Source organism: Gallus gallus, chromosome 9 (genome assembly GCF_016699485.2).
Source record: "Gallus gallus isolate bGalGal1 chromosome 9, bGalGal1.mat.broiler.GRCg7b, whole genome shotgun sequence".
Taxonomy (NCBI): domain Eukaryota; kingdom Metazoa; phylum Chordata; class Aves; order Galliformes; family Phasianidae; genus Gallus; species Gallus gallus.
This window is the reverse complement of record NC_052540.1, coordinates 17,044,566-17,067,070: the sequence shown is the minus strand read 5'-3', so window position 1 is coordinate 17,067,070 and position 22,505 is coordinate 17,044,566. Positions and strand designations below refer to the sequence as shown.

At 37.1% G+C, this 22,505-nt stretch overlaps 1 protein-coding gene and 1 long non-coding RNA gene across 7 annotated transcripts in view; one reads left to right on the top strand and one right to left on the bottom strand.

Moving 5' to 3' along the window:
* PEX5L (peroxisomal biogenesis factor 5 like) overlaps positions 1-22,505 on the bottom strand; it is a 95,299-nt gene that overhangs the window by 14,655 nt on the left and 58,139 nt on the right. For 4 of the 6 annotated variants that reach the window (XM_046898855.1, XM_004943451.5, XM_426710.8 and 1 more), the window contains 5 exons: positions 13,192-13,303; positions 10,288-10,497; positions 9,017-9,149; positions 8,461-8,557; positions 2,746-2,841 (listed from right to left, as the gene is read on the bottom strand). In XM_046898855.1, coding sequence (XP_046754811.1) covers positions 2,746-2,841; positions 8,461-8,557; positions 9,017-9,149; positions 10,288-10,497; positions 13,192-13,303 — 648 coding nt within the window. The remainder of the gene's footprint in view (positions 1-2,745; positions 2,842-8,460; positions 8,558-9,016; positions 9,150-10,287; positions 10,498-13,191; positions 13,304-22,505) is intronic. The other 2 variants (XM_004943454.5, XM_025153488.3) reach the window with 1 other exon arrangement.
* On the top strand, positions 17,438-18,248 carry LOC121111476. Its single transcript, XR_005862161.2, has 3 exons — positions 17,438-17,715; positions 17,835-17,940; positions 18,126-18,248. It is a non-coding gene; the product is annotated as an uncharacterized LOC121111476 (long non-coding RNA).

Here is a 22,505-nt window from a genome sequence, read left to right as displayed (position 1 = left end):
GTGTTTTTCCTACCTTAATGCTGGCAAATTACTTTGGTCACACCAAAAGTTTTCGGAGCAGTTGAACAGTTTTAACATATTCTCAGATGATCTGCAACATTTGAGTGAAATGACAACTAAGGAAAACGTTTCATGCCATCTCTTTCCTTCCAGGCAGAATATTTTGCATTTTGTCAAAGAGGCTATTTTTACTCTTGGTATTTAAAAATATGCTGAAGCAGTTAAACAAATGAGAGACAAAATATTCCCAGGCTCTTTACTTCCTATGATAGAATGGTGGGGAGGAATACTAACGGCTGGGTTATGAATTTCCATGTTTTCCTCTTTTTTTGTTAGAACTTTTCTCTACTGCCAAAACTCAATTTGCAGTGTTCCTTCTTTACCAGTGCATAAAAAAACAAAGGTTTTGCAGTTGTTCTTCCTTTGAATTACTGCATCAATACGCTCTTCACTGTGAATGACACAGTACGTAACTTTGTGCACATACTAATTATTACTAACTACTGTTGTCACAAAATGTAGTTGTAACATGTCCTGATGTTTCACAACAGGACGTTATGCAGCAAGGTCTCATGTTCCATTGGCTTGTAAATAAAATGATACTGAGAACAGTTACCTCCCAATGCTGTGGTATCTCCAGTTCCATCTCTACACTAGGGAAATGAGGCATAACAAAATATCAGAATCACTTTTTTCTGTATCAGAAATGTTTCTCTGTTGGAAGTTGTTCCACTTTCTTGGTTTAATTCTTACTCATTTCCAATAGGATAGTGCAGAATAAATATAATCAATTTAGAAATATAATATTTAAAGAAACATAACAATTACATAAAAAGTATAGATACAGAAAGGATTTGCTTTCCCCCACTGGCATTTTTTTTTAATTCAGTAGTGCCAACTGTTGGTGAAACACAGCTAATTACTAGACAGATTATGTATGGCACTTGGAAATAATGGCATGAGGCTACTTGTGCTTCCCTCAAGTGTGTAGCAAAGGAGTGTTGCAAAATTCAAATCTCGTTTCCAGAATGACATAAAAGGTAGCCAAGTCTAAATGGACTGGATCAGCATGAGGGATTTTAGACCCTCTCTAGTAAGGGAAAAAAAAAAAAAAAGCCTAATTTACTTATGTCTTTATTCTTTAAAGAATCCCCAGTGACACAGATATCTTTAAATGTGCTTAAGAAAGAATTGCCTTACAGATTTTCATTTATCTCAAAATTTGACATCTTAAAGCCATTCCCAAAGCTCTAAGGTGAAAATTGGGTGGAGGATAAAGTTTGGTGCCTTCATTTACTGAATTGTTAATTCTTTTTGAAGCAGACCACAAGGAACCTGAGATTTACTTCCTTTTCCTGATCCGTTTTCTGGTTAATCTTACCATTTGGAGCTTTCCCAGTTGAAGAGTATTACAGAAACATCCAGAGCCTAAAAGAGGAATTTTTGAACAGCATATCTGTTCTCTTCTTGAGTAAGCAGTAATCTTTCTGAGATGGCCTGCAATTTATTTCAGTCACCTTAGATTTCTTACCACTTCATTTTTGCTACAAAGAAAATTCAACTCTTTTCATATGCAAATGAAAATAACTGTAAGGTCTGGAAGAATCTACTCCTTTTTATTTTAACTACCTGGTCCAAGTTTCTATTTTAAGTATAAAGAATTGCTTAGACTGCCAGTTACGAAGTTAGAGAAACATTTAATTAGATTATTTTAAATAGCTGTTTTCAAGACTATGTTAAAGCATTTTAATAATTTTTGGTGCCTTAGAATAACCTTTTAATGTGCAGGTTTTTTTATGCAATACATTCTCCTCCTTATTTTACTCTATAAAGTATTCAGTAATGTTTTATGATCTTTTATTAGCCTCAAAACATTTTTTTTCTACTTAAAGTCTGGTTTCCACCATTACTCTGGCAATTAGAAGAGTACTGACACCATTTGCTGCAGAGATGTTAATCACCAATTCCCTGTGTCTCAGTCACACATTTCAGTACGTGTCCCTCCTTAAAGATCACACTGCAGGAAAAACTGGAAAATTTTGTGCAGTGGTAATGTGAAAGCAAGTCTCTCCTTTCCTGCCAGGAACAAATGTGTGTGATGTTCAGTGTGTAGCTTAAGTGCACAGTTTATAAAGCAGCTAACTTTACTGTATCCGTTTTAACTTTGTAAATGTAGACAATTTTTTATGTACATTGAGAACCTGCAGTGGTATGTTTCTGAATGCCTGTGCCTTTTCAAACTAGATTTATTTATCAGGAAAAGGGAATGCTTCAGTACTTAACATTCTGTCACCGATCATAAAATTAATGGGTTACTTCTGTGTGTGCAGTTACTCTCCCATTACAGCAAGTAATCTTTCTCTTTATCAATGGTATTGAATTGGAATCTCAGTGTGGAGAGTTGGTTTGTGTCTGAGTGACTGCACACATTCAGTTACTGGGTAAAAATATTTTTCACTCTTATATCTTCAGTTTGGAAGTGCTTACCTTTATGGGGAGTTTTCCTGACCACTTGCTATAGTAAGACAAAATCAATTCTGAAAAGTTCGTTTTCATCATCTCCACTTATAACTAATATTTTATATTTCGTAATGAGAGAAACTGATAAATGAGTAACTCCAGGAACCATATGTTTTCTCTGCTTTGAAAAATGTAGTACAAACTTTCTTCTCTACTTGTGAGGCAAAATGAATATGAAATCTGTAGAACATTAGCTGAAAATGAGAAGAGTAAATGAAGTAATACCTCCACAGCTGCCTTCGCTCTTTCAAATTCCTCTTCCAATGAGTGATTTCTTGAGAGAAGAGGCCCTCCCCAACGCTGCTCCTTAGTTGATCGCACCTAAAAAAATAAAAGAATCAGAATGGGATGATATACTCTCTGCCAATTTTCTGAGTTATTTCCTTAACTGCTTGGAGCCCAAAATGTCCTTTTTCTTGGGCAAAACTAGTTGTGTCCTTGCAAGAATTCTCCTTGTGTTGTAGAGAGATCATTCCTTAATAGAAGCAGAGTAACTTGTCTTTCCTAGAGTTATCTTATTCATCAAGATGCTTTAAAGACAAAAGAGAGCCAAGAAAAGACAATGAAACAGTTAGGCTAACAGGGGAATAGATGGCTCTTTTGTTAAGACTTTTATCTTAATTGTTCTTACTCCTGTATTATGACTGTGGCAATGTATTCCACCTATTGGAGAGCCAGGTTTGCTATGACTTTAACTGGAGGGATAAATCCAATTTACAATCAGTAGCGCTCTATTCTGCACCTTAATATCTGTCAATCCTATTGGAAGTACACAACCATTTTCCCCCTATTTCTTTATTAAAAACATTTTATTCATTCTTTTTGCACAAAAGGCACAGTACAAAAACAAGCACTATTGTGATGACTTAGAAAACAATGAAGTGGTTTAATCTTCCTAAAAGACAGCTCTGATTGCTAATCTCTTCGCTTGCATTTGTTAGAGGTTGCAGTATCAACCATTTCCCTGACCATGATCCTCACTGCGTTCATTTACATAATGATATTACTGATGACGGTACTTATAATATTTATTTGCAATAAGCCACACTGCTGGAAAAAACTGATTTTGCTCATTTCAGACACACCGGGATGTGTCTGCAAGTGTTGGAACATGCATTGCTGGAATGAAACACGCAGTACGTTCCTGTATGTTCATATGATGTGCAATGTATGGTCAAACACCTATGTCTTTCTGCGTATTCTCATGCCTTTTTAACAAAAAAGATGACATACCTGTGTCAGCCTAGCCCTACAATTTATGTTTTGCTCCTATGCACTTTAACAATACATAGAACTTCAGACAAAAGGTGTAACCGTTTCAAACAGTCTGTTTCTATATCATATGACAGCATTTGTCACTTAAAAATCCCTAAGATGAAAGTGATGTTCTACAGAGAATAAATGGAGGTTGTCTGGATTATATGTCTTTGAGGAAGGTTCTTGGATTTAATTTAAAGTTATCAGGAGACCTTAATCTTATCACTGTTTGGAAATTTAATTGACCTCCTTGTTTCTCTTACTCCTTTTAATTTCAGTTTTACAGCTATTACTTCTTATCCTTACTCCAGTAGTTTAAAACATGTTTAGTACCCCTTATTTTCTCTGTGGAAAGATACCCATTACTTTATTTAGGTTTTAATTGTCTTTTAAATGGTATAAAGAGATTAAGATCTTAGCTTATTATGAGGCTTTTCTTTTCCAGATTTTAACTTTTTTTTTGTTTCTTTTACTTTCCCTCTTTAATTGGTTATAGTTTTAATGCACAGCCATACAGGTAGCAAAAGTAGGCTGTTGTTCAATACCTGTATTGCTGTTTCTTTTTGAAGTGAGCAAAAGATCTGTTTCCAAAAATTATGCCTTTTTCTTTACACTTTTCTTGTCACCATACTGCACAAGGAGCACTCATTGACATCCCTATACACTCTGAGACATAGATCCTCTTCAGAGTTGCCTTCTAGCGTAGCGTTATAAATAGAGCCTGCGTTGTCGCTCAAACATGATTTTTCAAGTGGTTGTGTTGGAGAATTCTTAGTTATACAGGTGTCTTGGTCACTAGCTCATTTTCATGACTGCCTTGCTTATATTTTCTGCATTCCATTTTTGCATTATTTACAGACTTCAGCAGTGGCTTGCATATTTATTTTCGGATCACTAATACTGAAGAAATGGTTTCTCTTTGCAGTCACCAAAGAACTCTGCCATATGATTACAGTTCCTAGTAAATAACTACTGTTCTTGAGAACCTAAATTTAGCCAGTTCTAATCGGTTTAACAGCTGCTAATTTTTTAATCAGAATATAGTATGCTGAGTTAAACATCTTGTTGAGTATCAAAGGGCAACATTTATCAACCCAACCTGTAATCTGATCAAAGAAAGAAATCTGCTTTTGACACAATTCTGTTGATAGACATTAATTATGTTCCTCGCCTTTTCATTATTTACAAATTGACTCTTGCAAGATGTTTGACTGCATCGGCTTTAGAATCCTTTCTTTCCAGTGACTGTAATTTCCTTAGGTCAAAGACAGTACAATAAATCATGATGCTTAGACTGATCAGTACTGTAGAAGGGAAGAGTGAACTTGTTAAGGCAGTAGAGAGGTAAGGGGAAGAGGATAAGAAAGAAGTATAGAAGTTTATATGTCACAGCATACACATTCTCCCTGCATAATCCGCACAGGATACACCTTCTTCTCCATTAAATGCACACCTGCTCTCAGTCAGAGAGGAAAGAAAAACCCACGTAAGCTGCATTTGCTTATAGACAATGCAGAGTCATATTCTGATTTGCAATAATCCAGAAATGAAAAAACCCACATGTAGCAAGCATGCTGCCTTTCACTAGTGCAGGAAGAGAAGGGATGGAAATGGAGTGCCAGCACTGGAGAACTTCACATCTCCAGCTGGTGATGGACTAGGACTCTGCAGCCACATCCCTAAGGGGAGCCCAGTTTGTATTATGGGTCAAGGTGGAATGGGTATGTCTGAGGCATGGACAGTCTGCATACACTGTGGTTTGATATGCTCACCACTCTACAGCGGAGGTGCTGTAGTTGATCACTGGCTGCTGTCTTCAGGGACAAAATCTTCCATTCCAGTACATTTGTGCACACTTTCCTGCGCTTGTAGTCTGCTTATGTGCTGTTGGACCTTAACTGTTGGTGAGAGGCTTAAATTATAGTCTTAACTTTTGAGCAGGTCTTCAAATAATGAACTAAATCTGTCCTTTGTAACTTAGTTTTATTAGAGTAACTGGCACAACCAAAAAGAGCCAGGCCATTCATTAGTCTTATCATAGCTATTTGGAAGAAATGGGGAATAAATTATGCATTCTAAATATTGCTGCCAGAACTGCAGATTTCTAAAGCTCTGCAGTCTTTGGGATACATCTTAGTCTAAGAGTATTGAAGTAGTAGGATTAGGTGTAGTTTTTAGTATGTCAAGGTTTTTTGTGTATGCATTCTGAATGAACAATACAACATCTGACGTACCTAGAGAGGACCAAGATTTAAGTTGTATTTTGAGAGTTAAAACATAAGCAGACTTCATGCATATACATTTGAACTTGTTATCTCCTTCTGCTTTTTGGAATTGTCAGAGAGAAAACAAACCTTCAGAAACCCCCATCACTGTAGGATATCTTGTACCAATAAAACCATGATAAGGGACTTTCCATTATGGCAGATAAAAGAAAGAAAAAAGTTACTTAGTCCGATGCTTAGTTTAAGAACTAATAGGGAACATATGTTGCAAACAGAATACTAAGAAGGAAGTTGGCCACATCCAGTGACAGCTACCATGCTGTTGCCTTGTACAACCTTCACTTTTCCTCCTTATTAATTCAAAGCTTGCCTTTGTGATTTTTGTATGACATAAGTGCTGGTAAACATAGGATTTTGTTAAGAAGACTGTATATTTTAATGAGAATGTAACCTAGTTGCTTAGTATTTCACTTTGAGAAACTAAATCTAACATGTCAAAGATGAGTGATGATGATGGTTGTCTCAGAAACTGCTGATGGCTAACTGCAGCAAGTTTGACGGGATGAAATCTTTAGGGTAAGGCAGAGTCTGTTGCATATGCCAAGGTTACCCTTTAAATGAGACAGACAAGATCTATGGAGGACAAAGTATGGGAAACATATGCTTTGATAGAAGCGCTAATGTGATTTCTTTTACAAGCAGATTAAGAACTCTATCAAGACAGACGAGCCAGGTTTTTGGGAACTGACAACTTTGCAGGTCCAAACATAAGCAGGATAGAGCAGGCAGTGAATGAAAATACTAAGTTTCTGGGTAAACTAGCCAAAATAAGAACTTCAGGTCACTTATTTGCATTATTAATTACTAGGTCCGCATTTCATGACTTGAGGGGATTGCAAGTTTGCAAAAAAAGGCATCTTATGATAAAGCAAAACAAAACATGAAATATACTAAAGCGTCAGATAGGAATTTTATACTCTGCCTGTCCTTCAAATTGACTGGTTCAACCCAACACTTTTTATTTTCAAATACTGTTCATTTTCCAAAATACTATGGAGATGCAGATGATCGAATCTAAACCAAGTGATAAATGCTAATTTTTGCTCTTGCAGTTATTCTAGTGGAAGATAAACAGGAAATAGACATATAAATTAGAAATTTTATATACTAAATTTGCAATTGCTTTTCCAGAGAGCAGCAGCACTTAGATTCTGGAACCATCTACTTGATTCACATACATCTAAGTTAAACATAAACTTCCTGGACTTTAGATCTATTAGACTGAAGAAAAAGTGTTTAGGGGTTCTTAAAGACAAGGACAAAGCTTATGAAAACATGTTGTCCATCTAAGGCTGATGATATTATGCAACAGATCTTTTCCATTAAAGTGTATACGTATTGTACAGAAAGAAGACATTATGCATTGGAATTGATGTTAGGCTTTCCAAGGGGGAAAAATCCTGTTTGTAATGTAAAAATGGCAGGGAAGAAAAGAAGACTTTTCCTCTAATAACAACACAGAAACGAGTCTCTTTCTGTTTTCTGCAAAAAGTAGTGCATGATCTAAGGAAAGGCATTTGGCAGTTTGATGTCTCATTTTTTCATTTTCAAATGGGGCTATTAACTTTCATTAATTTCTAGATTTTCCGTCTGACAGAAAGCTTTTCAAGTGCAGGCATAAAAATAGCTGTGAGGAAAAACTGTTTTTAACTAGAAGTGAATCCACTGAACAACTCTCTCTCTCCCCTGCATTAGCCAAATCTGAAAACTTTTGGTTAAGAAATAAAAAGCAGGAAAGAAGGTGAATATGCAATGAGAACTAAATGAATGCATATATAAATGTATGTTTGTACATATTTGTGCACACGTACATACATAATACCATACAACTTTCAGTGATTTCTACAAAGTCCTGTTCAGTGTTACCCTATGTCAGTGGAACTGGGCAAATCTACAAACCTGCAGCCCAGAGCCCTCTGTGTTGGAGTTCATTTTCCAGCAGGAAAAAGTCCTTCGAGCATATTGCTCTCCCACTCATGGAGATAAACTACTAAACAATGTTGGCCTCATGTATTGCTTAGTCATTTCCCAATTTTGTGTATTTCTGATTGACCAAGAGACCTTGAAAGAGACAGGGATGAACAACAATTACAAGTTCAAATTTCAGAACTGGAAGAAGGAAAAGAAGATGCCGCTGTAAATTGTAATTTGAGGTCTTTTTGTACAGGAAGGTCACAGTTCCCGGAAGTATTAAACTGAATGCTTGGGATGATGAAATAGCTAGGCTGGTTTTGTAACATTAATTTGGGAGCTGTGTGAAAATTCAGCTGTATAAGGATTTTAACTGATGATCCTGAACATATCCCTTCAATATTTCTTCCAGCATGCAAGTAGTTGGCCAGTGGGACAATGCTTACTTGCCTCTTTATTGTTATTAAATCTACCAAATCTCTCTTACCTGTATTGCAGGTGCTACTTCTAGTTCTGATGTTGAATCAGTGTCGAAAGTGCTCTTGACATTAGTCAGCTCAGACTGTGATCTATTTTCTGTGGACCTAGAAATAACACATTTACAGACTCATCACTGTACACTAACACACTGCCTTATGTATTTCAGGCTTGCAGCCCATGCTGGCCAATTAGTTTATTTCTTTTAACTGAATTGTTGAACTTACAGATATCAAAAGTGCCTGGAGCCTCCTGAGTGTTCCTGCTACTCAGTTGTTCAGTCCCAATAGTTAATGCAACAGTATCAGGCCTAATTCACCAGTAAAGCACTGAGCATATACAGGCATGAACCTAGTACAGTGCAGTGGGGGTGATGTCTCTACCACTTCATAGCAAAGCAAAATGAGGTTGGGTAATGACACAAGTCATTGTCTAACAATTAACCACTACTTTGCAAGACTTCAGCCTTGCTTACATGCTTTTTTTTTTTTTTTTTTTTTTTTTTTTTTGGTGCCACAATATCATAACATTCTTACTTAGAAAATGAAGGAAAGCAAAATTTGTACCATAAAAGCTCTTTTGATGGAGCTCTGGATGATGATGATGATGATGTTCGTTCTGCAGAAGGATGGACCTTGCAACTCTTGTCTCCAGGAAAATTAACATCATCCCATTTCTCAATTTGTGTCTGAATATCAACTGAAAGATAAGAAAAGAAGATATGAATCTTTCAAAGAAACTGCTGTTTCTTAAATTAATTATCCTCTGTTACGTAAATGTTCAGAAGAAATTGTGAAGCTGTGCCACCAAGATATTATTTTAGTTAAGGTCCAATATACACAAATGCTGTGCACCTTTCTTGCAGAAATTCTGAAAAAAATATTTGGAATTTGCAGCATTTCCTAAATAATGATTTTTAAGGCCGTGTCTTTGTTTCAGCTGAGGTGGAATTGTTTTCTTCAGAGTGTCTCGTATGGTGTTAAAGCATTCATGGTCAGAATGTCAGTGGAAATCTTGACGTAAAATCAGTGATTTGTGTGTCAGATTTGATAAAATTTTAGTTAGGAATATTTAATTTCTTTGTATTGTATTCAGATTGCAGAAATGGAACTTCTAGTGACTACCATTTACAAGTGACTGTGCAGGCAACCAATAGGATTCAGTCATCTGTTGGACTTGGTTTGCAAAAATGAAGTGTTTAACTCCTGTTTGAAGATAAAGTTCTGTAAAAGAATTTCTGTGCTGATGAATGGAAAATTTCCTACCTTGGTAATAAATTACATTTACCTTGCAAATTTCTCAATTGCAGTGCAAGTAATTTAGTTTGTATGGAACTAAATTAAGTTCACCTTTTCCAAAGCTCATCAATAGGTCATGCGTGGCAGGATATTGAGTTGTGTTTGGGTTTTTTGTTTAAATGTGTAAGTATAGCTCTTTTATCAAGAATGGAACTTTTTTCTCTAGAATGCATGATGAAACAGTATTAAAAAATATTGTGTATTTATTTGTAATGCTTGCAGTTCTGAAAAGGACACTCAGTGCAACCTCTCTTTAATGTGAGTCCCTTACCCGTTTCTCATGATATCCTTGTAGATTTTTCTACCTTTTACTGATCCTGACTAAATTCTTTTTTAGAAACTCAGATCTTGATTTGTGTATTTACTGACAGCTTAGTAGGTGTATCAGAAAAGGCAAAATGTTTACACAAAGTGTACACTCCCTGCTAAAGTGCAATGCAACAAAAATTCTAATCTTGCTCACTATTTTGTGCTAGTAACAAGGTGAGACTTGTGCTAAGCAAGGCTATGTAATACTGATACAATAGCTACACTCTTACCTAAATCTAGTGAAGACTTGTCTGAAACTCTGACAGTCTGAACTTTCTGTTCAGTATCCACACTGATAAGGTCAGAATTGTCTGTCTTCTTTCTGTGGGTTGAAGTTTTTAAGCCTTCACCTCTTGATGGATTCTCTGATTTCTTTGCTTTGTTTTGGGTTTGTAAGGTAGGTTCACTAAGATCCAAGAGATCCAGACCTGTTGATAATACTTAGAGACAAAATGTTAGAATTCAGTGTTGTTTTAATTCAAATAGCTCGCATTTGTTTTGTTGTTGTTGTTGTTGTTTTCTTAGTTGGAACATGATTTAATGTATTAGACTATAGTAAATGTATCTTTCCAGGCTAAGGTTGTTGACTAGCAAATTCAAATATAACTAGTGATTTCAAGTGCTTCACTGGGTGAAGTTTAAAAAAAATTGATTTGCAGGAGAGGCTTTCACTCTGAGAATCTTAAGATTGTAGCCTTAGTCCACATTTCCTTGTGTTTTGAAGGTTTCTTGTACAATTGAGCAGTTAGATTAGATTTAGTTTAATGCTACAACTTACCATGTACTGATAAAAGTTGCTTAAGGCACTACTGTTGTGCCACATGCCAGTAAGGAAAGAGTGGACAGCTTTCTCTAACATTTAATTGAGAGAGAGATTTCCTTTTCAGAGATGCTGAATTATGCTTATTTTCATTAAACAGCTTCTTTAAATAACTTAAAAAACATATTTCTGAAAAAATTGAACCCATCTTTCTTGTTCTAGAAGGCACCTCACCAGTTTCTTAGAATTATGCATGATTAATTCAACCACTGATTTGTGGCACTAAAGGATATGTTTTGGTAATGGAACTCAGTAGGTAATGTTGATGGTTGGACTCGGTGATCATGGAAGTCTTTTCCAACCCAAATGATTCTGGGATTACTTGATTCTGTAAGGTTAAAAATGTTCTAACCTCATACTCTCTCAGTGTTTCTGGACAAAACTTAAAAACTAGAGAGGCGAGTTCATGTTAGGTCAGTGTGAGTCTGGCTTCTTTTAGATTATTCAAAAAATCATAGCATAAAGTGTATTTTGTGTCATTAAGTTGTAGGAATTGCAGTCAGATTCTATCACAAATATTAGAATACATTGCTGGACAAAACAAATGAGAAGTTTGTGAAGTTAATGAATTTTTTTAAGGTAGGAAAGGAATTAGAGAAAAGAAGAGCTATGTTTGATTTGTCCACGTGTTAAAGTTTGGCAAAAACCAATAGATGCCACTATTTTCCAAACCCTATGTCTGTTAGAGATGCAGAATACATATCAAAGTTGAGAAAGAAGAAGTTGTGCTAGAAAAGCTGCAAACAGAGCTAGCTCTAGCATGGAGAATATGATCCTAACAAAAAGAGAGCTGTGGATCTAAATCATGACTGGCAAAGGATCTGAGATTCTGAAAGTTAAGGGTTTTGCTGTACTGAAAGAAACAAGGTGTGGAAGGCTACTGCACAGAAGGCTGTAACGTGATCTTTTCCTCCTGGAAACAATCTCTGTTGCCTCAAATTTGGCCAACTTCTCTTGTCAAAAAAGATTAAGTTCATGGTTATTAACTGTATCTACTGTCATTGCTGTGTGTCCTTTTCAGGATAAATATTGCATATAATTATAAAATATATTGCTTTAGCTTATAAAGACTATATCTGTATGTAAGCCAGTCTTTAGTCTGAGTTTTTCATTTACGAGTTATTTGAAGAGTATCAGTTGAAATTCTTTAGCATGTAAAGGGCAGGAATACTTCCTCTTCTTCATTATCAGTTTATAGTGGAGGTGTTTTTGGCACATGGAATAGTGCTGTCTCTTGTAATGCTTTATCCGTGTTCTTAGGAAATCACCAAGTTTCATCAGTCTTCATAGAATGAAAAACTTTGATTTTGTTATTAAATACATCTGATACTCAGGGCAGATAGAGGACTTGATGCAGAAATGGGATATTTAGTTTTACAACAAACAGCAGTCTTAAACAACCTGAAACATTTATATTCATTTCTGTATTATTTTTAGCTACCTAAAAGGAAATAATATTTACAAGTGTTCATTTAATTCAGTGTTCCAATTTTGTTATTAGAACTCATATACTCCTTTAGACACGTAACAATTAGATGTGAAAATAATCATGCAGCTGTTAATTAGTCGTTCAGACATTTTAATAATTTGCATGTATGTAGATTTTAATTAAATGGTTTCTAACAAGGCAAGTCATTGTATAAGATAGCAATAGAACATAGTAATTCTACTGATTTTATGCTGTCAGTCAGTCAGCTCCAATGCTTTGAATAGAAGATGACCAACTTCTAAAAGCACATCTGCAGGGCTCTACATTTCTCTTAATTCAGATGTCTTTCAGGATTCACTCTGTATTATCTGCTTTACTATCTCAGCACAACACAAAGCAGAAAAGAAATTTATTAGGTCCTTTCACTACTGAAGTTTCCAAACTTAGCCTGAATAAGCTGTTTTGATATCTCTTTCCCTTTTCTCAGACATCCCATCCAAGCTTTTGTTAAAGCACATCTTTCTAAAGAATGGGTTTGGATAAAACTAAATTAAATGTGGCTTACCTGTAGGTTTAATTTTTGCAAAAACAAAGTTTCAGGATTTGTTGAATAGATTTACACTTCCAGTTGAAGTTGCCTTTAATTCAAACTCAGAGATCTGCTAGAATAAATGTGACTTGGATCACACCAGACTTGACCTCAAAAGTAATGATCAACATTTTTTCAAATAATAGATCAATCAATTATAATTTCAGTATATAATTTCGTGCAAGCAAATGGTAACAAATCTTTTTAAGTGACTTAAGGAAATCCCTTGACAAAATGCACAATAATTAAAACAAATTTTTTATCTCTATTGAGTGATTGTACAGAAGTTTGTTTACCTGCAGTATTTGAAGTTACAGGCCTTGCAACAGCTTCTGGTTTAGTTTCACAGAGAAAGTCATCAATGGAGGGACTCAGAAGGGGTCTGCTTTCTTGTTGCTCGTTCACTAGCTAGCAACAAAAAAACTCAGGGTCACAGAGTGTTGTGTTGGTTTGCACAGTTAAAGAAATGAAACATTTTTGTACAATATTGTGCTATATCTTGGATTGTCAGTAAGTAAGAGATTGAAATTAGGAGATGCACAAATAGCTTCAAACTTAAAAAAAAAAAAAAAAAAAAAGAAAAAGAAAGAAAGTATTTCAGTTTTATTATATTCCATGGCAATTATTGCATACTCTTGCTTATAGGGCCAAAGTATTCAAGGTCTGATGTAACTTCCTTCAAACCAAATGGTGAAGTTGGCCTTCTCTATCACCAGGAGACTAAGCAGGGCTCTTTTAGTATTTGGAAGCAGTCTTTTTTTTTCACTGGTAGCATACTTCCCCACACAACTTCCACAATACCATTCCATCCAGAAAATGTGCATTAGCCCATTAAACAGTAACTTGCTGTGACAGAAAACACTTCTGTGCAATACAAGGACATATGAATGACAGTGGATGGTCCCTGGTGAATTTATGAACTGCCTGCATGAGTTCTGACTGTGTGAAGACTCATAATACAGTTTGTATTTATGAGTAGTTTTCCCTTTTTATTTTAATTGTAGGGGTGCATTGGTTTTCTACTACATAAAAGAAATCTCCATATTACAGGCTTTTCATGTATTAAGTATTTTAAAAGATAAGCAGTAAAATGGTCTCATAAATAAAAGTCTCCTCACTACTGTCATGCTCTGAAAGATCAAGCCCAAAGGTGAGCTGGATGGACAACTGATGGTGTGCCCTGCATTGATTTCATCTTAGTAATATGAATATGTTTTCTCTGTGTCTGTTACTTTCATCTGGAGCTCTTTCAGCATCACTAATCCTCTCTCCTCTCCTCCAATCCTTTCTGTTTGCTCTTTTCCCACTGTTGAGTTATCCAACTGTTCTCTTATGTATATTTGAACTTTTAAATTGAGGATGTTAATATGGAGAAAAACTGGCAGAAAAAAAGGTATTCCTTTATCCTCATTTGATGTTTATTAATTACTAGTATTTAACTACTGCAATAGTGGGATTGCCACTAAAGTTACTACAGCAAAACAGCTTAGGTTCGCTGCTGTTAGTCACTTGATTTTTCTGTTCCAATGTTGTGAGGAAATACTGGGGATTTTGAAATAAAAAGTCCATAACTTTGACAGATCAAACATTTAAGCTGGTACCTAAAGCTGGCTGGCTGTATAATATGTGCACTCATTTATTTGCCCAGAATCTTACGGTTTTGTACTGAAATATCAATTGATATGATTAACATGGAAGGCAGATGAGTGATTGCTTGCCCAACTGTGTGTAGCAGAATGTGAAAATGTGGGCACTTACTTAAGAAATCTGGCAGAAATACTGTCTCAAACTCTAATTCTGCATGCTAAACCTAGACTGCAGCTGTACCTTATGAGGGGAATTAATCAGTTGCTTTATAACTATCTGCACTGAACACTCACGTTGCTGTCTCAGACATTACTTGCTTAGTTTGGAAAATCTTAAGCTTGATTGGAAGTTGCTTTTATAGCAGCTGAACAACTTTGATTTCCATTAAAAGTGGCTCTACTTTGTCCATGTTATCTCTGGCTGTATACTTTTACCTACTAATTGTATTTAAGACTTAAGAGGACTTATGACATTTCTATAGATGCATTTTTCTGTTTGTGCTTTGTTGATCTATTGGTGAAAAAAAACAAGGGTGGATGCCTAGTTAGCACTTGACCAAGCAAATTTCAGTAGTTTAAAGATTTACAATCAACTCCAGATATAAATAAAAATTGCTCAAATACTTCTGTATTTTCATTCTAGGAAGTAGCATCAGTAACAGCTGTTGCACTTCTGCAGTAAATTGCATATTCTGGAGAGCATAATGTCCAGCAGAAAGGTTGTCAAAGCATCTGAATCATCCATGTCTTTATTTTCTGATAAGCTAACAATGTAAAGAAAAATCCTACATTGCTTGGAGGGGGACAGGAGGGAACACAGAAGAGTGAGTATACTAATAGTAATAACTGTAAATGTAAAAACTTCCTATGAAGTGCTCTTTCCATATCTATACAGGTATATCAATAGGGCACATCACTGTGTACAATTTAGGTGCTTATCTTTCCCATTAAGTTCCATGGAAATTTTCTTTAGTAGGAAAGAATGAGGAAAGGAAGAAATGAATAGGGATTATGAGAACCAAGACAGCTAGGACCACTCACTGGCAACACTGGTTTAAACTCTGAAGTCCAACTGCAGAGGCAATTCATTGCCCAAACCTGCTGGCAGAGCTGAGAATAAACTGTGGGAAGAGCAGCAGTAATTCTGAGAATCACAATCATGAAGGAAAAGGAGAATAAAATAAAACCAATCTCATGTTCTCATGGGTTTGACTGATGTGTGAAATAGAAGATGTCTACCATTTATTTTTACTTTTTTTTTCCTTTTCAAAGCTGGTTAGCACATTTCTTTATTATGTTGTTTATATATAAAAGACCAGCTCAGCCACAGGACCTCATTAGTACAATACAAGAATTACTGGTATTATTGTTCAAAGTCCCTTGATAAAATTTTTCCATCAAAATGAAGGATTTAGGGTGACATCCACTTCTTCATAATCAGCTTTGCCAGCACACACCAAGATTTAATTTTAGTTGTGTCTTCTTTTTATTTGATTTGAAAAAAAAAAAATAGGTTCTCTGACTCTCTCACTACATGAATGTGTACACTAAATTCATCAGAGATGGGCCACACAGATTATCAGAGAGATAAAGAAAGCATTTTACAGTGAGACTAAAAGCAGCTGACTTGCTTAGCCTAACAAAATGAGGACTGTGTAGGAATACAGTTTTTCTTCTTGTATACATAAAAGAATAGGGGCTGGATGACCTTGGAGGAGGAAAGCTATTTTAAGTATAAAAAGGCTGGCACAAGAATGAAGAGATCTAAGCTGGCCATGAAGAGATCTGGTCTGGAAATTAAAAGAATCTATCTAAGTATCACAGCAGTGAAGTGTGTAAACAGTATTTTTTTAGAGAGTGAGACAAAAAACCTAGCTTTTCCAGCAAGTCTTATACATGGCTGATTATGATGTGATTGCTTTTGAGAAGTTGAGTATGACCCAGAGGATCCCTCCCAGTCTTGTCTCTTACGCTCTCATGACTAAGGACTGAAAGTTATAGAAGTGCCTTATTAAAAAGATTGTTCCTGTGAAAAACAGTGTGCTTTCAACTGAAGTATTGAGGTTGAAACATGAAAGCAAATGCAGGATCAAGTATACTAATTCTTGGTATATACAACCTAAACATGTATGGCAATACAACATTTTAGAAAACTGTTTCTGATGTGAAACAGGTGTTTTGTGATGGATCCGACCTCAAGAGGGTAAATACTGCAATGAGCTGATATTTTTGCTGTAGGTAAGTGGGCAGAGAGACAGGTTTCTGACATTACTGTGTATGCAATGCCCCTTGGTAAGGCCTCGGTCTCACACATTGAATTTCATTTTGCTGCCTCATATATTGTACCAAATTTATCCCTGTTTTCCCTCTACTCAACTTATGAGAGTTATATCAGGCATGAATTTGGAGTAGTGCTATAATACATTCATGAGATGAAAATTATTATCAATATTAAAGTAATAATTTATGGTTCTCGAGCACCTTTCAGGCTGAGTATCACAGAATGCTTTAAAACATTCATGAATCAAACCTGGCACCGCCATGGAGCTGAGAAGTGTTATCTCTACGTTGCAGACAAGAGAAGCAAAGGCAGTGAAGGAAGCCGACCAGCATCCCGTGGTGCTGGGAGCAGGAGGAGGCTGCTGGTGCTGCACAGCATTGATGCGTGTGGTGTTTGTACAGGCGCCAAGCTGGGTAGACTCAGCCTGTGAAGTTATTGATTTCTGAGCACTCATTTAGCCGGTGAGTACCATAAATTCTCATCTTGTCTCGGAGAACTTAATTTTTCTTTACAAAATCTATTTTAATTAAAAACATGCCTTTAGCTGAAGCATATCTAAAATTTGTGAAGGATGATATTCCCAACTTACAGTGATTTGAAGAATCTCAACCACAGTATAAAACGCTGCTCCTAATTTCAGACAGTTTTACCTGCCTGACCTGTGGCACTGACCAGCACCACAGAAAAACCCGCCTTTTCTTCTCTCAGCGCTGCCACTGATCCTTCTTGTTCTAAAAAGTGTATGTGTGAATTGTGGTGCTTTGGGAGGGACACTGGGAGAGCCAGGAGTGTTATTTGATGGCTAATATCAGCCTCATCCCTTAAATGTCTTCAGAGTGAGGGTTATTTTGCACAGAACTGAGCTGAGGCACAGAGGCCTTCTCAGAAGGCAGTCGGCGCTGCACCAGAGGCTGCAGATGCGACATTTCACCTCAGCGGCTGGGAGCACTGAGGTGAATCCCCAGACCTCCATTTTCTGTGCCCTGTCACCTCATCCCTAGCTGTCTGCATTCCCCCATCAGGACAGTTTATTTCTCACAGCTGCCTGCACTGATGGATTTTGCTTCTTCAGTGCTCAGGTGTGGCTGGTGCTCTTTGTGCTGTCCCCAGAACAGCTGTGAGGAAAGGAGGTGGCAGTTTGTGATGGTCCATCTCTGGGTGCTCCTCAGTGGTGAGAGGTATGTATCGGTCTGATGGGCAGGGATAAAGCAGCTAGTTTGGGATCAAAAAGCTCTATAAAGTCCTTGGTGGGCTAGAATATGTGTCTGCTGGAGCTGGAGTGGAAGGCATTGCTCCAGGAGAGGGGAAGTGGTGGCCCCACTGAAAAGGCGCATAACCACAAGGAGACTTCTCTTTTTTCTAGCAAATATGCAGCCCAATCTCAGCTTCCACGAGTCACTTGTCCAACTCCTCCTCTCCAGCCCTCAGTCGTCCTGTGCTGTATTTTTTCCCCTTGCAAAGGAGCACCATGCTTGGTAAGTTTTATTCTCAGAGGCCTTGTGGGCCTGCGTGGGTACAGCCAGCACCCAGCTGCTGCTATGGTGACAGCCTGCTCTCCTGTGAAAACTTGTTTATTTCCTGTCCCTGGGTCCTCTGGTGTGTGGCCTTAATGCAGGTGCCTCTTGTGGTGGTATTATAATATACTGGCCAAGAGAAAAGGTGAAATTGTGTATGGTGCAGCAGCTGTGGAGGCTTTGGTTCTGCTTTGCTCTCAGTTTACAATGTATGTTGTGAAAACAGATTTATGACATCCCTAGACAGTAGCCTGATTTTACCAAAAAAAGAAAAATTAAAAAAAAATAAAGAAAAAAGCTGGGTTTGGGAGGAAGTGGGTTTGTGCCATGAAATGGGGCTGTGAAAGGTTTTCACAGAGAAGCTGAGCACACCTGGTGCTCAGGGGGTCAGCATCAGGGACCAGCTCCATGCCTCCTGTTACATTTACAGCTGATGTTCAGCTGTGCAGCCTGCCCTGCTTGTGGGTGCAGGTGCTCTGTCTGCTCTCACTTCCTGGAGCACTCTGCTTGCACCACATTGAGGAGTGGAACACGCTCAGGCTGTCAGTAAGGTATGGTCCTGATGTACTGTTTTTAAATCCTCTCCTTCTATGTTTCTGATGTTTATTTGTTTGCAATACACCATAAATGCTGTTTTTTTGTTTGTTTGTTTGCCTTAGTATTAGTAGAGTGTAACATAATGCCAGTCTTTAAGATTAATGATTTAGGAGCTAAATTGTGAGGTTCCAGCCAGGCAGAGGCAACTAATAAGCACCTATGTATTGAGCACATGGTGAACTAGTTCTCTTAAATTAAATGCCTACGTTCCCTCCATTTTAACAGGGAGAGATAGATGACTGGAAAAGCAACTCCAGAGGGAGTGCTATCTGCCTAATTTAGGCCCTCCCTCAGGGGGCTCTTGAGGGCTCTTGCCTTTCCCGCCCATTCTGTATGGAGTTTCATTTAGTAGGACTGGTTCAACAGGCACCTAAAACTCAGCTCTGATTAGCTACACAGGTTACTTGAATGGGATTTTACCAATTTTGTTACTTGAATTGCTCAAGGAATAAATTTAGGAAGCCCCAAACTACAACTGGGTAAGTCCCTGTGCAGTTCAGCAGCGGATCTGATAGTGGACATTGCTGGCTTTTGCCATTCCTCTGCCCACTCAGTGTCCTGGGGAGTGTGGTTGGGCTGTGAACTGGACCAGTGGAACAGTCTTAGAAATCTCAGGGGATAGTAACGAGTGGTCAGTATATGAGAAAGCAGGAATTTTAATTTGGAATTTCTGTAGAAGAAGTTGTGTTTTGGAACTTTAATCTAAGAGAAACTTGTGTGTTACTTGAGACTAGGTACACAAGTGAACTAGATGTGGTAATTTCAGTGCTATACTGTTGTTTTAGGTTTTAACCTAACCAGAGGCATCAACTAACTTCAATCGCTACTAATTTCTATTATCCATTTATGTATATATAGCAACGATTTCTTGATAGTGCTCATGAAAGTTCTCTTTATGCATTTAACATACCATGATCTTTAGTGGTGATCACTAAGTTACGGGGAAGCAAGCAATTTCTGTGGATTCATTTTCATTAACTAGGTATTTCTGAATGTTGGTAAGCTGGAACCAGATCTAGAATTTGAGGTGGTTGTTTGCTGAAGCATAAATTGAAGTTCTGTATTTATGGGTCATTATCTTGGCAGGAAAAGTAGTGGAATTCCTCCCCTTTTTCTCAGAGGGAGGCTTGAAAAAGACATCCTGACAAAACCAGAAGTCCCATGCTAGAAGTTGAAATTGCATGAACTGTATTTTAATTCCCCCACTTTTCTAGCATGTCTATAAGTATTTCACAGGGAAAAATTACACCACCCCCAGCCAGAGTTTTATTCACATTCATACAGTAAGTGTGATAAGTATTTGACCTCTTGCGTTATCCTTGTGCCAGGTTCATGCTAATCTTTTCTCTATCATTCTAGTGTGAATTTATGTCCCAGCAAAACTGACATTGCAGCCAAATATTTGGTTTTCACAGGAACAGATCAATATACATGGCATACAGCGTAACTGACTTCTACCTAACGCAAATTGTGGGTAGCTCTAAAATGGAAACAAGCTCGTTTTGCCCTCCTGCAAATAGCAGTTTGATGTTGCTGCCTCTCTGAAGACTAGTCTTGCTTGGCAGGTGATAACTGGTACTCTGTTGCTAAGTAGTAGGAAGTGTGTGTGGTGGCCTATGAACCAAAGGTGACAATATCTTACCTGGAATCACAGAAGCCCAGTGATTCCCTGGGGCTTCATGCCCCAGACTGACCCAGAGCTTCTGTGAAGGCTGAGAAGCTGTGGGAGGATTACTATAGACACCATACCGGATATTTAAATTCACATGAAAGCAGTGTTGTTTAAAGCTCATGGTTGAGATCTAAATCAATAAATGATAACATGTTTATGTTGTATCTTCATAAACAGCAGTTGCACTGATTGGCAAGAACTACTGCTGTGATTGCTGTGTCACAGTAGCATTCTATCTGTGTTTGTCAGTGCTGACCTAGAGAGGTTATGGTGTGTAGCTGCAGTGTAGGACTGAATATCTCACGGTTCCCCATCTCTTTCCCTCTGGTCTTTGGATAAGAAAAACTAAAAGGGGAGCACTTGCCCAATTTAGGAACTGTATCTGGCTCCTTTCTTTTTGGCCTCACTCCAGCAAGCCATTTAAACATGTCCTACCAAACTCAAGGTTAAGCATGTGCTTTACTGACTTGCTGGATTAGTGCCATGGAGGAAAGGGATAAAAGATGTTGTATTCATGTTTTGATTGTGACTGACAGTTTGGCCTTTCCTACTCATATAAAAATATTAATTCCTCTAAGTCTGTTGCATTAATATCGACATGCTACCTCTCCCTGTGTCACTTACTGGGATTTTTTGTGTGACAGCTCCAGCTAAAGGAGCAGTCTGACTTTGTGAGTGCTTTTAAAGAAATGACAAACTAGAGAAGTCCTGTTTGATTCATAAAGCAGGTATTTTGTAGCCTTGCAGCATCCTTGGGACAATGATTGCTTACAAAATAGTAGGGAATTATAGAATGTTTTTTCCTTAGCTGAAAGAAAAGACAACTGCTAGCATATTGAACTGAGCTGTGTGTGCTAATTCTTTAATTACCAGTGATCCACGGGTAAATTTGGGAGTTTTTGTGGATTACATTCAGCTTTGTGCACTGTTCTAAGTAGGAAGCATTATCAAATGTCAGGTTAGATGAAAGACGTACACCTACTTTTTTAAGTCTAGATTTTCATGATATTAGCAACTTGGAGAGTTAACAGTATTCAAAATACCGTGGCTTATCATGCTTCACTTTCATAAACATCATGCTATTCTTACTGATCTTCTTGTGTTGAGAATGACCTGTGTCTACTTTGGTACTTGACCCATGTGTGAAACAGATTATATCGGTTACTGTACCCATGCTTTATCCTTGAATACGGGCTGTAATTATTTTAAAATCACACCAATTTCTTTTTCCTTCATGTGGCATTCTGTAGCATATATAACATCCATGTTTTCATATGCATTACCATGGGCAGGCATAGGAATCAAATACTCGTTTCCTCCTAAGTTATCCTGGTTGTCCACATGTCATGACTGTCCATATGACATGGCATGTATTTGCTTTGAAATGGTTTTATTTGCAAGCTGAAATGCTTGCAACTTGAAAGATGCTTGTGACTTTTGAACTTTCAGTGCAATATAACAATTTCATTGCCCAAATAACAAATAATTGCGTACAGAACACTTGTAAGTACATGGTTTGCAATTCTTTAAAAGGATCGTATATTTTTACTCACAGTATTCATGAAGAATCAACAAATTTATGAAAATTAATTCCTATTCATAAAAACTGATATGAATAAGCAAGGTTAAATGAGCATAATGCGCTATTTACAAACAGTTTTGTCCAGTTTTCTGTGCTTATGGAGTTGTAGCACACTTTAAAATACTACACAGTTTAACAAACGTTATTTTGTGAAAAAATTACACTACAAATTCCCATGATAGAACTTATTTCATGGAAAAATGTATTTAATTTATGGCAGAGAAACTTGTATAACTTCAGGCAAGCAGCCAATTTGTGACTCTTAAGCGTATTGTCAAGGCAACTTTCTTTACAATGCTCATGAGAATATTTCTACCGAAATTATACATACTGCCCTAAAAGCAAAGTGTTAAGCAATGTTTAACTTGGAGGTAAAGA